Here is a 15026-nt window from a genome sequence, read left to right as displayed (position 1 = left end):
CACAGTTTCTCATTTTCCAGACGAAATTTTAAATCGGTAAAAAAAAAAAAAAAAAAAAAACTTTTGTTTCTATTTAGCTATTTAAAAAAACCTTTGTTGTTGCGAATCCGTTGGGTGCGTCTTATACGAGCAAAATACATTCTTAGCAGCCTTCGATTCAAATACAAAGAGCATGAGTAATAACGAATATTTTTGAGCTTATATTTAATACCTTACGGCTAAAAATTATGTCATACAAATTTTTGCATGGAGTCATATTTCCTTCTCTCTCTCTCTCTCTCTCTCTCTCTCTCTCTCTCTCTCTCTCTCTCTGCGAACAGAAAACACTTAGAAATTCCATTGCTTCCAAAATAATGTATCAGTTGTTATAAAATAAAATGAGATAAATCTAACAAGTAAAATGCTTCTAGAAGTAAAAAGCATTTAGAATGCAACTATCGAAAACACTAGTAAAACAATAAGATATCTATATATCTATAAAAGTGAAATTGTGTGTGTGTGTGTGTGTGTGTGTGTGTGTGTGTGTGTGTGTGTGTGTGTGTGTGTGTGTGTGTGTGTACATTTCCCTACCAAACTACTGTGTCTCAGCGAGTTTTTGCTTGGCCACGGTGTGTATGAATGCGGGCTTTTTATTTATTTGCTTCCCCACTGAGCAAATTAGGCACAAGGCCGTCTTTTTAGTGTGGGGAGGAAAAACCAGCTCCCCCAAGGAGGCACTCTCGCAGGGTCCAAAATTAGCAATTTTCTGATATGAAGGTTTGCCCCCACATTGACCAGAACTGATTACTTCCTTTTCCGCTCCTGGCCTGAAGGCCTCTCAAAAATGCAGGCTTTGTTTTTAATTTACGAAGTAACAAAAGAATAAAATGGCTTACTTGTGTACAAAAGAATCGTAATGCATTATAATAGGATTTAATTTCATAATGAAATCAACATGAGGAGAGAGGGGAGCTATTTGCACAACCTTTCTGATTGCTGGAACCTCCGACCTTCTTCAGGTGTTAAAATCTGGAATCTTTCTGCAAATTCAGCAATCTGCACAATCCACAAGAATTCATATTGTGCAAATAATATTCAAGATGAGAACAAATGTTTGAAGAATCCAAATAATATACATATTATTTTACATCTAAATATCAATCAAATATAAAGTTTAAGATGAAGATGATCCCAAAATTCAGCACTTGCTGAACATCTCAAAAGTTCTTCTTCGGCTGTTTATCCTTCGTTTTACGTCCTGGCATGTGTTGGACGGCTTTTAAAAATGTACTTCCACACTAACTTATCACTGACCAGGTTTTTGTTTGTCCATCTTTCTTTCAAGCCTCATCACTTCCTCCTATGTTTTCTTTTGTCTTCCCTTGCCAACTGATCAGCTACCAAATAGTTTTACATCTTAGGATGTTTTATTGAAAAAAAAAGGGGGGGAGTCTTATGTACAGCGAAACAATCAAGGAAAACATGAAAGGAAGTTATATGGATGAACTTGAGAAAAAGAGAGAAAAATAAAGAGCTGACAGAGATAGGTTAATTTCTAAAAGCCGTTCAACAATTGCCTACCTTTTCTATTTAAAAATTAATAAAACGAACTTCATACTATATTCAGTCATTGGAATGCGAGCGACTAAATGAAGGTTAACTAATTTGCATATTCTTTTAAAAATCAAACTTTCATTAATTAATCATTCATTTTTTATGGTTTTCTTATTAGATGATTGGCTTCATTTAACTATTACGCTCAGTTCTATATTATGCATGATTGTGTAGCATTTAGGATGCAAACGTTCTAGCACATATAAATGTATTTAGTTATATATGTGTGTGTGTGTGTATATATATATATATATATATATATATATATATATATATATATATGAACAAATGATTAATAAAACATGTTAAAAGACATCTTGAAAAAGAGTTAAAAACATATTTAATTTTAAAAAAGGAAACACAAGATACGTGGATAGTCCTTAATCCGCGGAGTTTCGAAGAAATACTCTCCTTCTCATCAGAGGGCAGGAATTAGCAAAATGCAGGATCGGATTTTGCATATAAAAGTATTTAATGAAACTACAAGTAAGTCACAGATCTTACTTGGTTAAAAAAAAAAGGGTGCGGTAAGGGGAACAGGAGGCAAAAGAAAAATGATAAAAATTATATATATATATATATATATATATATATATATATATATATATATATATATATATAAAGTAACCTTGTCTCTGTGTGTGTGTAAGGAAGGTATCTACCAAAATTTTCTGACAATTTTTGGCCCAAAAACTTGAAACTTGATATATAGGAGATTTAGAACTCTGAAAAAAATTCGATTTAGTTTTTAGCCGATAAAAATTGCTGCTAAGGGGTCAAAATTGAAAAAAAAAATTGACATTGGGAAGTTGCGTGTATTATTTCCATTATTTCTAAGCATGCGCAAATACACATTTATATATTTTACAGCGTTATTTCACAAGGTTTTCTATGCGTATGGACATAGTAAAAATAATTATGAATAAGGATGGTGACCTTTAGGTTTAGGTTTCAATTCGAGCTGATTGCACCCAAATCATTTTTTTTTTTTTTGAACGTTTGAAACCATTATTATATATTGGTCACAAAATAATAATAAATAGAAAATTGGCTCTACAGTAATAAATGTGAAATCTACATGAATTAAACTATTAATACTTATGTGTATTTTACGACTAGGAAACGCCAGGCAGCCGGCTAGTTTATTAATATTTGATTTCTTGTTCTCATCTTCATTCGATTTTTAATTGCATTATCACCACACTATTTATTTTATTGATCCTGTAAAAAAACTCATAGAACTCAATGACTTTTAATTTTTAAGTAATATTATTTGGTTTTATAAAAAAAAAAAAAAAGCTTTTATGAAGAAAAGATAAAGAGTATTTGATTAAGTTACAGGTTGATTAGGTTGTCCATGATGTTAACTATAATTAAATAATTTTCAGATTTGGTTTTTTTTTTACTCATTTATCTATCAAGGGCAAAAGGCATTTGAGGATAAGGGTAAATTAAATTAATGGATTAAAAAAGGCAGCATTTATCCAAGTCGAATTGAACCAAAGGAGAAAATTTTTAGAGCATATCGAATTCACAAGCGGTCCCCAGTCGCATGCATATTCTGGTCAGCAGTGACGTGCAAAGAAATTTTTCAGGGCAGGTGCACAAGTGAAAATAACAGCAAAAATATAGTAACGGTGGGGCACAGGCCTATAATACATTCCTCTGAAAAGGGCACTTTTCAAGCGAGAGTAAAAGGGGCAGGTGTTTAAGCACCTCTAGCACCACCCTTTTGCACGACCCTACTGGTCAGGGGGTTTTGCAGTTCTTGCAGGAAGGTATCGACATGCTACATACAGCATCTGATATTCCCAAATGGTACCCTCTCTGGTACTGGCCAGGCTCAACATTGCTTAACTTAGGTGATTTAGCAAGAACTAGTGTACCAACAGGATCACGCTGTATATAGACGAATGGATTGTCAGTTGAATAATCAAGAATAAGAGAAGATTGAAACTGGTTAACGAAATGAACAAAGTTTGTTGACGTGAGTTTGAAGACGATCATATTGTAGCCTCTGCAAATCAAACTTGTGTTGTAATCTGTTTTAATGGTTTGAGTCTGTTGTAATGTGTTTTAAAAAAGGAATCCCTGTTCATGAAAATCCTGTCTGACGTTAGAGACACAGAGAAGGAAATTAAAGTTATTTCCAGTTATGGTAGAAAAGAAGTTCCTGCTGTGAATAAAATTATTAATAATTTGTTTATCTTTCAAACGCCAGGATTTGAAACGTAAATAAAAAAAAAACAAATGAAAAAAAAAAACCTGGATAACAAAATGATATCAGATATGAAATCGAATTGAACTCACGTTTTCTTGAGTCCAGCATAAAGATGTCTAGACTTTTTGCATAGTTGTAAACAAGTCTTAATCATCATATCAGGTGATTGGGAGAATTTTCCAGAAAGCAAAGGAAATTGATCATCTGCAAAGCATCCAACAAATTTACCTGAGAATAATAAAGCAGAAAAAAAAAACAGAAATAATAAAACAGAAATAAAAATAAACAGAAATAATAAAACAAAAATAAAATTACTTGCAAATAAAACCTATTAAAAAAAAAAACTAGTAATCTATCTTATTTTCTATAATATAAATCTCCCGTCTGTTTAAATGTATGTATGTATATATGTATGTATGTATATATGTATGTATGTATATATGCATGTATATATGTATGTATGTATGTAAAGGGCGAATGAACTTTTTTTCTGGGTCAACAGCCAACTAGCACCGTGTATATTTGCGTGTGTGTATATGTGTATTGGGGTAGAGAGGGCTCCCGTAAGCCGTGGCGAAGGCAACCTTTCTAGGAGAAGCAAATCTCTGATTTAAAAAACCATAAAGCAGAAGACCAGTACCCGCATTAAGCTGGTCTGCAGTTTAATTTGTTGCTGGCTATCTTGCTCTTGCTTGTTGCTGGATCTCAACATTTTGAACTGAGAGAGAGACTTAGCTGTCGTACAAAGCTAAGACTCTGTAACATCATATTTGTATAGATACTCCCTCAGACATTTGGGCTCATGGATTTTAAATGTCTGAGGGAATGGCACTCGTCTGACAAGACGTTGCAATCATCATCATCATCATTATGTATGTATGTATGTATGTATGTATGTATGCCTAAAAGTTTCGACAGAAGCAACGGATTTTCATGAGATCAGTATCATTTTGAAGCCCGACCCTTCGGACGACAAATATCGAAAAATTTGCCAAATATATTAATCCCTTCACCCTCAACTGGACACTTTTCAACAGGGAGGGGTCGCTTTTTTCGCCGATATTTTCGAAAGTCATCTTCTCTTTTCGATTGTCTAGCCTTAATTTAAACCTACGTCACTTTCGGTTTAGCGATGGAGACAACTGCAAAAACGTCACTTTTTTTTTCACTTTTTTTCTTCCTTCGCGGTACGGGTTTGAGCCACCCTGCCTACTACCATTTTTTTTTTTTGCTCAACATAGACCTTCAAACACTCGAGCAATTCCGGGCACCCGGGCTAGTAGTCTATAAAAGTGAGAATGTGTGTGTATGTGTGTGTGTGTGTGTGTGTGTGAGAGAGAGAGAGGGAGAGAGAGAGAGAGAAAGAGAGAGAGAGAACACTTCTCAACCTATATACTCAACGAATTTTTATTTGCAGACTTGAAATTTAGTATATAGGATATTCAGACATGTGAAAATCTTTTTAATCGGTTTTCAACTGAAAAAAAAAAGAGCTGCTAAGATTGCTAAAAAATTGATGCGTGGGAGTTGTTGGATTTTTATGTTTGCACATGCGTGAATGGTTCACATGACAGATTCATTATGTTAAAAATAATTAGGTTTGAAAACACTTCTAAAGATCGTGTCAAGCCAACCTAATGATTATAGTACTTGACTTACTGTCCTTAGGTGTTGGTTTCGATCTCAGCCCGAGTATTCTCTTTTTTTTTTTTTTTAAACTCATAAGAAGTGAACTGTTTAGAAAAAAACATAATACTCGCATGCACATGTCTCAATTTCTGTATGAATAAAAATATATTTATGCGTATTTTACGACCGGGCAAGGCCGCTCGGCCCGCTAGTATATTTATAAAAAAAAACAACCTTATGATTTTTATTCCATGCGTTTTGTCCATCGTGAGTAAATGTTCATAATTTTGTCTTCCCAAATATTTAATCTTTCTAAGTGTTTTTTTTTTTTGTGTGCGTGTTTTTGTTTTTTTATTTTTGTTTTTTTTTTTTGTAATCATTTCATTGAACTTTTTTCTATTTTCTTTTTCAAGGGAGAATTTTTATTCGAAGTGGAACATTGATTAAGTGGTTAATGATACGAACTGACAACCTGGGTGTGCTCAGTTCGAATTCAGTTCGTTCTACAAAATCACCTTTACTTATGATGTTGGCAACCTTCACGTGGTCTCTCCCTTAAGTACCCGATGTCTTTCTAGAAATGATTCCCACAAGACAAATGTCGGGGAAACCAGTGCCAACAACAGAATTATCTGATTCATAAGATATGATGATGAGAAGTCTTATTGATTGAATACAGAGGAATAATATTATGGGAGGGTGAAACATGCAACTATGGATAATCAGAGATTTGAGTGTCTAATCCAAAAGAAAAATCTAAAAAAAGCATACGATTATGGTGTGTACGAACACGCTATGTAAATTAGATGAAAAAAAAGTCACTCTTTCTCCAAATGCTCACTGCATTCTCAAATGTGAAAAAGAAGTTGTGCATATACTCTCTAAACCTGTTCGACATTCTCCAAAGAAACTGAAATTTGAGGAATATTTACTAATTGATGTCTAATACACATTGTTAAGATTTCACAAAAATTGGAGGTGTCTGAATTTTCAAAAAGGGCTTCCATCTCTCCTCTTTGCACAAAACCAAGTTAAACTAAATATAGCCCACATTACTGCCCCCTCACGCTTGGCAGCTGTGTTCCCAAATTAATAATGACCGGTTAATTAGTTTATGAGTGAACCTGTACATAGAAATATGATGATTGCTTCTTCTTGACAGAAGTTTGACATCTCTTCAGCTAACTGCTGTGCAACTGTGCGCACGTGGGTGGCTCTTTAACCCAGCTCCAGTCTTAAATGAACGTCTATGTATGTGATACAAGATCTTTCCATCTGGTAATGATGCTCGCATGTTAACTTTTTTAATTATTTTTTTTTCTTATCAGTTCATTCAGGCTGGGGATGGGGCATCCTACCAGATGCCAAACATTCGCCCGCTAACTCAGATGTTCCAGCCAAGAGATCTTTTTAAGAGTCTGACCGTCCCTTTAAGTGCAATTATTTGAATCTCTCTTGCACTTGGTTCACCGGGTATATTTTGCAGATAATTTTTGAAATTCTTTTTTTCGTGGGTCCAGTTGCTCTTATAATAACTAGAATGATATTAATCTACTTAAGATTGCAGTATCCTTTTCATGTCATACATAGTGTTAACACTACGAACCTCTGAATGCCTTGTCAGATCACGTTTTAGATTTGCAAATTAGACCACACGTATAACAACTTTAACACTGGATGTTGTACTGCTATATCCTCCTCGTAAAACTATCGATCCTGTCATGATGATTGCAGCTTCTTCACAGATGATTGTCGTCTCAAGATTCCTGTACTGTATTAAGTATCCTCTCATGTGTCCTCAGGTGACTTTGAAGGCCTGCAATTGACTTACAGGTACAATAACATACATGACACACCAAGTTCAATGTCTTAACGGGGTTGTTTGGATCTGGATGAGGAATATTGTATTTGTGCACAACCATGTGCATTCTCAGTCCAGGTAGAGTTGCATACCTTACTGCATATTACACACAGTGCTATGAGGTCGCTGTGGGACATTGAATGACGACGGTCTGTTATTGTGAGCCTTTAGGTGGCTCACATACCGTGCCTTTGAAAGGGGAATGCAACCACACGTTTCACAGATCCAATTTGCATGGTTGCCTGGCAAAAATTCTAGATCTCCCCTCCGAAATGACCTTTTCAGCTTTGCACGCTCCATCCTCTTAAACTGAAAAGAACCACAGCCATTTTTTACCAATTTCCACTAATCCTGTTATACAAATATATAAACATACCTAACGTATCTATCTATCTATCTATCTCTCTCTCTCTCTCTCTATATATATAGCAGTAAGTTATGAAAACATATATGGCAATTAAGCTATACAGAATATTCCGCTTTTCATTCTCGTGAGAATTTGCCAGGCTTATGCCTTACGAATTCTCACAAGAATGAAACGTGGAATATTCTGTGTAGCTTAACTGCCATATATATTTTCATAATTTACTACCTAGCTTTACATATGTATCAGCACTGTTGCAGTAAAGACTGAAAATTTACACATAAAATTATATCTGTATATCAATTTATGTGATTAAATAAAATAATTATATATATATATATATATATATATATTTCTGTGGAAATATTCTTTATTCACTTATATTTCCATTTTATATATACCAATCCTCATTTAAGAAGCTCAATGTAATGAATGAATGACAAAATTTTATATTCCAAATTTCATGATGTTGACCATATTACAATTTATTCTTTTAATTCAATTGACACAATTCTTGACAGTATCTGTTTCGTAGCACAAAATCAATCACTATTGTAAGATGGTCAGCATCATGAAATGCGCACGCACACACACACACACATATATATATAGTATTTTCAGAATGTGAGAGATTATATATAATAAATTCCACAGCCAACAACGTCGCAACCCACAAAAGCCATGACAGTCAATGAACCGGAAGTCTAAGACTCAAGGTTCTCCCTCATTTGGGCTCATCAGTTAGACACATCTGAACTCAGGATTCAAAACATGAAGAATCTTTTTTTATGAGTCCATATTCTCCTATGATTACTGGAATGATTATATATATATATATATATATATATATCATTCCAGTAATTATAGGAGAAAATGAACTCATAAAAATCTTTTTCAAAAACTATCTGGCAAATATATCTAGTAAACCAAGTGTAAGAGATATTTAAACAATTGCACTTAAACGGTTAGGATTTTAAAAAGTTCTCTCGGTTGAAATGTACGAGATAGCGGTAGGATGCCCCATCCCCAGCAAGAACAAAATAATAAGAATCCTGAAAAAAAAAAAAAGAGAGAGAGTATATATACAGTAGTGTCTAAAACTAAGGGACACAGTTTTAAAGCTTTATATTTGTTAGAAATAACAACTGTGAAAAGCTGAAATTTTGACAACTGGTAGTCGCTATCATCCATAATAACATACCAAAATTTGAATCATTTGCAACGGATAGAAAAAGAATTATAACAATTATTTTTTTTTATTTTCAAAATAGGAACGTCCAAAAGTAAGGGACAAAATTGAGAAAAACAATGTAAACAGCCAAAAAAACAAACAAAAAATACATGTACAATCAATATTTAGTAAATGAACTCTTGCTCTCAATGACACCTGCACATCTTCGACTACAAGAACGAATCAGTTCTTGACAATCCTCGATACTAATTTTAAACCCTTCTTCTTAAAGCTTCACCCACAAATCTTTCATGTTAGTGGGATTTCCTTCCATAACTTTCACTCTTAAGGTCTTCCAAAGATTTTCTATTGAATTTAAGTCAGGACTTTGTGGTGGCCAATCCATAATTTCGAAATCTTGCAACTCATTACCACTTTTGCCTATGATTGGCACAAAATGATCTTGAATAATGTTTTTATAGATCTGCGCGTTTACACGAGTTTGTAACCGGACAAGAGGCGTTGTACCTTGGCTAGAAAACATTCCAAATACGATGACGCTTCCGCCCCCAAACTTGACAGTTTTCTTAGTATATTTTGCACTTAATCTTTCACCAATACGTCTCTTTACATTGTTTTTTCCATCATTTCCAAATAAATTAAACTTGCTTTCATCACTGAAAAATACTTTTGCCCAATTTTCACATGTCCAAATTAAGAGGGGCGTGCTATAAGTAATGCCCTTGACCCACTTCCCATAGCAGTAGAGCAACGAAACTTGGCACAGTTATTAGTCTTTCTTTACATAGGAACCATCCAGAATTATGCATTTCTCCCATTGCTTGATGCAGCTCTAGAGATTTTGTAGAATACCACAGGTTGGTCCTCCAACCACGACATGACTTCAGAAATCAAGGCTGCATCATCTGGAAAACGGTTTCCTTTCAAAAACAACTTCATGGTTGGGAAGAGGTGAAAGTCAGAGAGTGCAAGGTCAGGAGAGTAGGGAGGATGGGGGAAGATTTCATAACCACACACACGTGCTTCTGATCTGCCGACATGCGAGTTGTGGACCGGAGCGTTGTCCTGCAGGAGAAGGGTATCTTTGCTGATCTTGCCCCACCTCTTGATAGCTTCCTTTAATTTCCTCAAAAGTGAAGCATAATATGCTCCTGTAATTATGGTATCCTTTGCCAGGAAATCTGTCATCACTACTCCATCTTGGTCCCAGGAGACTGTGAGCATGACCTTGCCAGCAGAAGGCCGCACCTTTGCCTTCTTTGGAGGTGATGAGTCCAAGTGCTTCCACTGCATTGACTGGGCTTTGGCCTCTGGATCATAGTAATGGACCCAGGTTTCATCCTGTGTAATCAGTCTTTTGAAAACTTTGACTCCTCTTCTTGGCACATCTCCAAATTCATCCTCGAGCACTCGATGCGTTCTCGCTTCTGGAATGGTGTGAACAACCTGGGAATCCATCTGGCTGACACCTTATGCATATGCAAATGGTCATGAATTATAGTTTCCACAGACCCTGTACTAATCTTGACATCTTGGGCTATTTGGCGAATAGTAATGTGCCGATCTTCCAAAATGGCAGCCTCAACTTGACGGACAGATGCCTCATCAATGGCAGAAAGAGGGCAACCAGGTCTGGGAGCTGTTTCCACAGACTTCCGGTCATGTTTGAATTCACGATGCCAGCGTTTTACAAGGTCATATGATGGGGCATTATCACCATAAGTTTCTTTCATTTCATCAAAAGTCTCCTGTGGTGTGCGTCCTTTCAAATACAAAAACCGGATCACTGCTCGACATTCAACAGGCTCCATTTCACACACTTCTCAGTTCAAACACCTGTAAAACAGAAACCACAATTAGTTCAGAGCTGTAATTTGCCACATAACCCGCAGAGATATAAATCATTGCACAGGCAAAATTTCAGCTAGATCAGACAATTAGAAGTGGATCAGGGGCATTACTTATTGCACGCCCCTCGTACATACCTGTTTGCAAATTCTAATCTCTTATTATTATTCTTCGAACTAACAAGTGGTTTCTTCCCTTGTGTTCGAGGTTAAACAGTCCTATTTCTTGCAGTCGTCTAGAAACAGTCTTTTTTTTTTTTTTTTTTTACACAGTGATCACCACTTATCAAGGCCCGGAAGCCACTCAGGGATAAGGGTTATTGCAAGTACATTACGTTAGTGAGGACATTTGCTGAAATGTTTACTTAAGGGGGCGGTTCATTAGGAATTTGTTAATGTTGGACTTGAAGACATCCAAGTTGTAGTCCGGAGGGAAGCAGGCAGACGGAACAGAGTTCCACAGGCGTGCAGTTCTAAGAAAGAAGCTTTGTTCATGGAATCTGCGTTTTGATTTAGGCACAGATATAGAGTGGGGGAAATTTTTCACAGTGGATTCAGCTAGACGGGTGTTTTTCGTGAAAGATCGGCGAGGGGGGACCAGAGATTGGAGTTCAGACGAGCATCTGCCATGGAAATAACGATAAAACAAATCTGTCTTGACACATTAACACATGAGGTACTATTCATAACATTTTTCATTTCTGTGCAAGACTTAAAACGGTATTTTAATAACATACGCTGCATTATTCGATCTTCTCTTGCCGAATTTTTGTGGAGTCTGCCGGTTTTAAAAGCACTATTTTGCCAGTATCATTGTAGGATTTAACAACCCTGCCTACAACACTCTTGGAACGTTTCATTTTCTCTGAAATCTCTAATGGTGTGCTTTTCCTTGTGTAGCTTCACAATAGCTTGTCTAACAGAGTAATCAAGTTTTCGGCGTTTTGCCATGGTGCTAGCTGATGCAACGTTTACGAATGACTAAGTAAGACTTATTCTTTAGAGGAAATCAAAAAATTTGAACATAGCATACTGTTTACATTGTTTTGTTTTTTTTATTTTGTCCCTTACTTTTGGACGTTCCTATTTTGAAAATAAATAAATAAGTGTTAGAATTTTTTTCTATCCTTTGCGAATGATTCAAATTTTAGTATGTTATTATGGATGATAACGACTACCAGTTGTCAAAATTTCAGCTTTTCACAGTTGTTATTTTTAACAAATATTAGGTTTTTAAATTTTGTCCCTTAGTTTTGGACGCTACTGTATATATATATAAATATATATATATGTGTGTGTGCGTGTATGTATGTATGTATGTATGTATGTATGTATGTATGTATGTCCAGAGAACTAAAAGTACAAACATGAATGTATGAATAAACTTAAGTAGTATACGGCTGAGGGATTTTGAAAAAGAAAATTCTTCAAAGTGTTCTCATTCATTGTAAATCATTAGCTATTACATGTGCATCATTGTGTCTTTTGAAGAAAAAGGGCAAAACTTCACAATGATATTAAAACCGAACCAGAAGTGGCAGAACGAACAAGGTGAGATCAAAGACTTTCGCTCGAATGCTATGATCGCACACATATATATATATATATATATATATATCCTTTAAAGAACGAGAAAGCCATTACCATGCTGACTCATGAGGAGAGAGAGAGAGAAAACAAAAGAAGGTGGTCGTAGGTACAAAACGGCGAACACAAAACCTGAAGAATGACCAACCTTAAAGCAGTCAAACACAATATATCGGAAAAAAAAAGAAGAAAAGAAAAAGGAAAGCAATGCTCAAGTTAGAGAGTAACAAAGAAGTAATAAAATCGTATAATGAACTAACAAAGTGTATCGGTATCAAGTCAGGCATATAAACTTATACAAATACAAGCTGAGATATGAATATGTGTTATAATTTATACATTTCCACGTGTCCTGCTACAGTGAGAAGGTTCAGAGTAGAGAAAAAGAAAAAGGTGTTCCATTTTTTTAGTAGGTTTATTGGAAGTAGTGTTACTTATCTGCTGGTGCAAAGAATTGAATTAAAAAAAAGAATTGATGTTATAGATACAATTACTTTGATTTATAATAGGTGCCCACACATGTCGCCGTTAGGAAATTATGTTGATTAACAAATGTGAGTGTGCTTTGAAATTAGGTTGTGCAAAAGTTTCCTTGGCTTTTTTTTTTTTTTTTTTTTTTTGAGGTTTTACCACTTACCAAGGCCCGAAGGCCACTCGAGGGTAAGGGTTAATGAGTGTAAGGTGATCACTAAGACAACAAGCGTAGTGACCGGTAGTGGTGGAAATGGAGTGCAATTTCATTATTTAAGGGGTTGCTCAGTAAGAATTTGTTTACATTGGACTTGAAGACGACCATGTTGTAGTCAACTTGTCAACTTGAAAGCAGGCCTGTAGTACAGAGTTCCAGAGGCAGGAAGTTCTAGGGGAAAAAACTTTGTTCATGGAATTTGTGTTTAAATTTAGGCACAGAAAGGAGGGGGTTAATAGTGGTTGTAACTAGGCGAGTGTTTGTTGTGAATGTTTTGTAGGGAAGGGGGCATAGTTTTAAGCTCAGTCAAGTACTTACTATGAAAAAAATACTAGAACGTTTTTCTGTGAGAAGGGAGTTTAAGGAGGAGAAAAGGATAGCACCTACTAGGTTTCGTAAGCCAATTTTGAACCCTATCACGAGAGAGAAGGATGTTCTGAAACACCACTCCCACTCCCACTGCCGATTTAAAATTTCATTTTGAAAATGAAAACTGTTTGTTTTTTTTTAATCTTTATTCATAACTACAACAACCTTTGCTCTCTATAACTTGATTTTGTCTCTCAACAAGTTTATAAATGCCTCGTTTGTAAAATTCTCCAGGTTTTCGTGTGAAATATGGATCTAACCGTGGCTACCGAGAGTAAAGAAGGCCGATGCACATGGCAGCGTAACGTCACTTCCTGATTAACTTGTAGGTATAGGCAGCTTCCGGTATTCAACCACCTGGTCACGCTAACAGGCAAAAAAATACGGCTACCGATTGTCCATGGCTACCAATATGTGTTACTGATTGTCCATGTGTGTTCTAAAGAGAAAGAACAATTCTCCATTTAGATAATAATTATTATAATTGCGCATTGGGAGAATTTTAATCTAACAAAATATAGTAAGGTGAACTAGTTTTTGGACCTTTAATTTCTATCGGAGAAAGTCAAATATTTCATTTTTTTTTTTTTTTTTTTTTTTTTTTTTTTTACTGCAAAACAAATAATTTTGATATAAATAAAACTTTTCACTGAGTATTTCCAAATATACTTTGCATTTTTCACGGCAGTTTTCTTTTTTTTTTACGATCGGTGAATTTTCAATATTTTAGCTTCGGGCGTAATTTATTTCTTTGAAACATATTTCAAACTTCAGGTTTTTTATAACTGTAAATAATTTACATGACTGGTTTGCTTCGAAAAGTTGTCAAAAAAAAACAACAAATATATAACAAATAAAATATATCGATAAACATTGTATGATTTTCGAAGCGATTTTAAAGTGAGTAAAGCCACTAAAAACCTTTCCAGATAGGTAGAAGAGTAACTTATCTTGCCTTTGATAACATTTATTCTTTATATATTTGTTTTTTGATAACTTTTTCGAATCTATGTGTACAGTAATACAAACACAAAATTTAATTTAACTTGGAAATAATATTTAAAATACACGAGTGTACACTGCACAAGCACCCTTATTATAATCATAATAATAATAGTAATAATAAAAAAATGGTGTAGATGACATCGACTAGCGTCACTCCAACTAGTTGTGAATGGTCAGGGAGGATGGAAAGACCGAGGTGGGAGAGTATTAACCAAATCTCTACTGGAAGTGTGCAGTTCAAATCTGGTACCTTGGGGAGACATTTTGTGACCCAACCCACAGGAAACACCAATGGCCGATGCCAACAAGAAATCAGTGACAACGGCTGTTGCAATAACATGCAATCATCTGCATAAGTGGTCAAGAGGTGGAGAACACTAGAAATCTGGGGAGACTTGCTGTCACTTGGTCTCCAGGGAACACCACAGGTTACTGCCAGTGAGCGATCACTGATGATGGCCTGTGAGACAACTAATACGCTACACATTTTGATGAAAAACGTGGAAAAAAATGGACATAGAAGAACAGAAAACAAAAACTTTAAATATAATTTTTGCATTTAAAGTAATAGTTATTTAAATATTTCAACATATAATCTTGTGAGAAAAATCCAGTTTCCAAATAAGGGGCACTCTGGATAGGAACAAAAATAATCTCAGTCATGAAAAAT

The 15026-nt window shown here is 35.2% G+C and overlaps 1 protein-coding gene across 6 annotated transcripts in view; it reads right to left on the bottom strand.

The window, feature by feature from the left end:
* Positions 1–15026, bottom strand: part of LOC145293936 (uncharacterized) — a 439557-nt gene that overhangs the window by 274573 nt on the left and 149958 nt on the right. For all 6 annotated transcript variants that reach the window (XM_080140784.1, XM_080140780.1, XM_080140782.1 and 3 more), the window contains one exon: positions 3904–4042. In XM_080140784.1, coding sequence (XP_079996910.1) covers positions 3904–4042 — 139 coding nt within the window. The remainder of the gene's footprint in view (positions 1–3903; positions 4043–15026) is intronic.

This window comes from Euprymna scolopes, chromosome 15 (genome assembly GCF_053919585.1).
Source record: "Euprymna scolopes isolate OS-2025 chromosome 15, ASM5391958v1, whole genome shotgun sequence".
In the NCBI taxonomy this organism is placed as follows: domain Eukaryota; kingdom Metazoa; phylum Mollusca; class Cephalopoda; order Sepiida; family Sepiolidae; genus Euprymna; species Euprymna scolopes.
The sequence above is the reverse complement of the archived record's forward strand: the minus strand, read 5'-3'. Positions and strand labels throughout refer to the sequence as shown.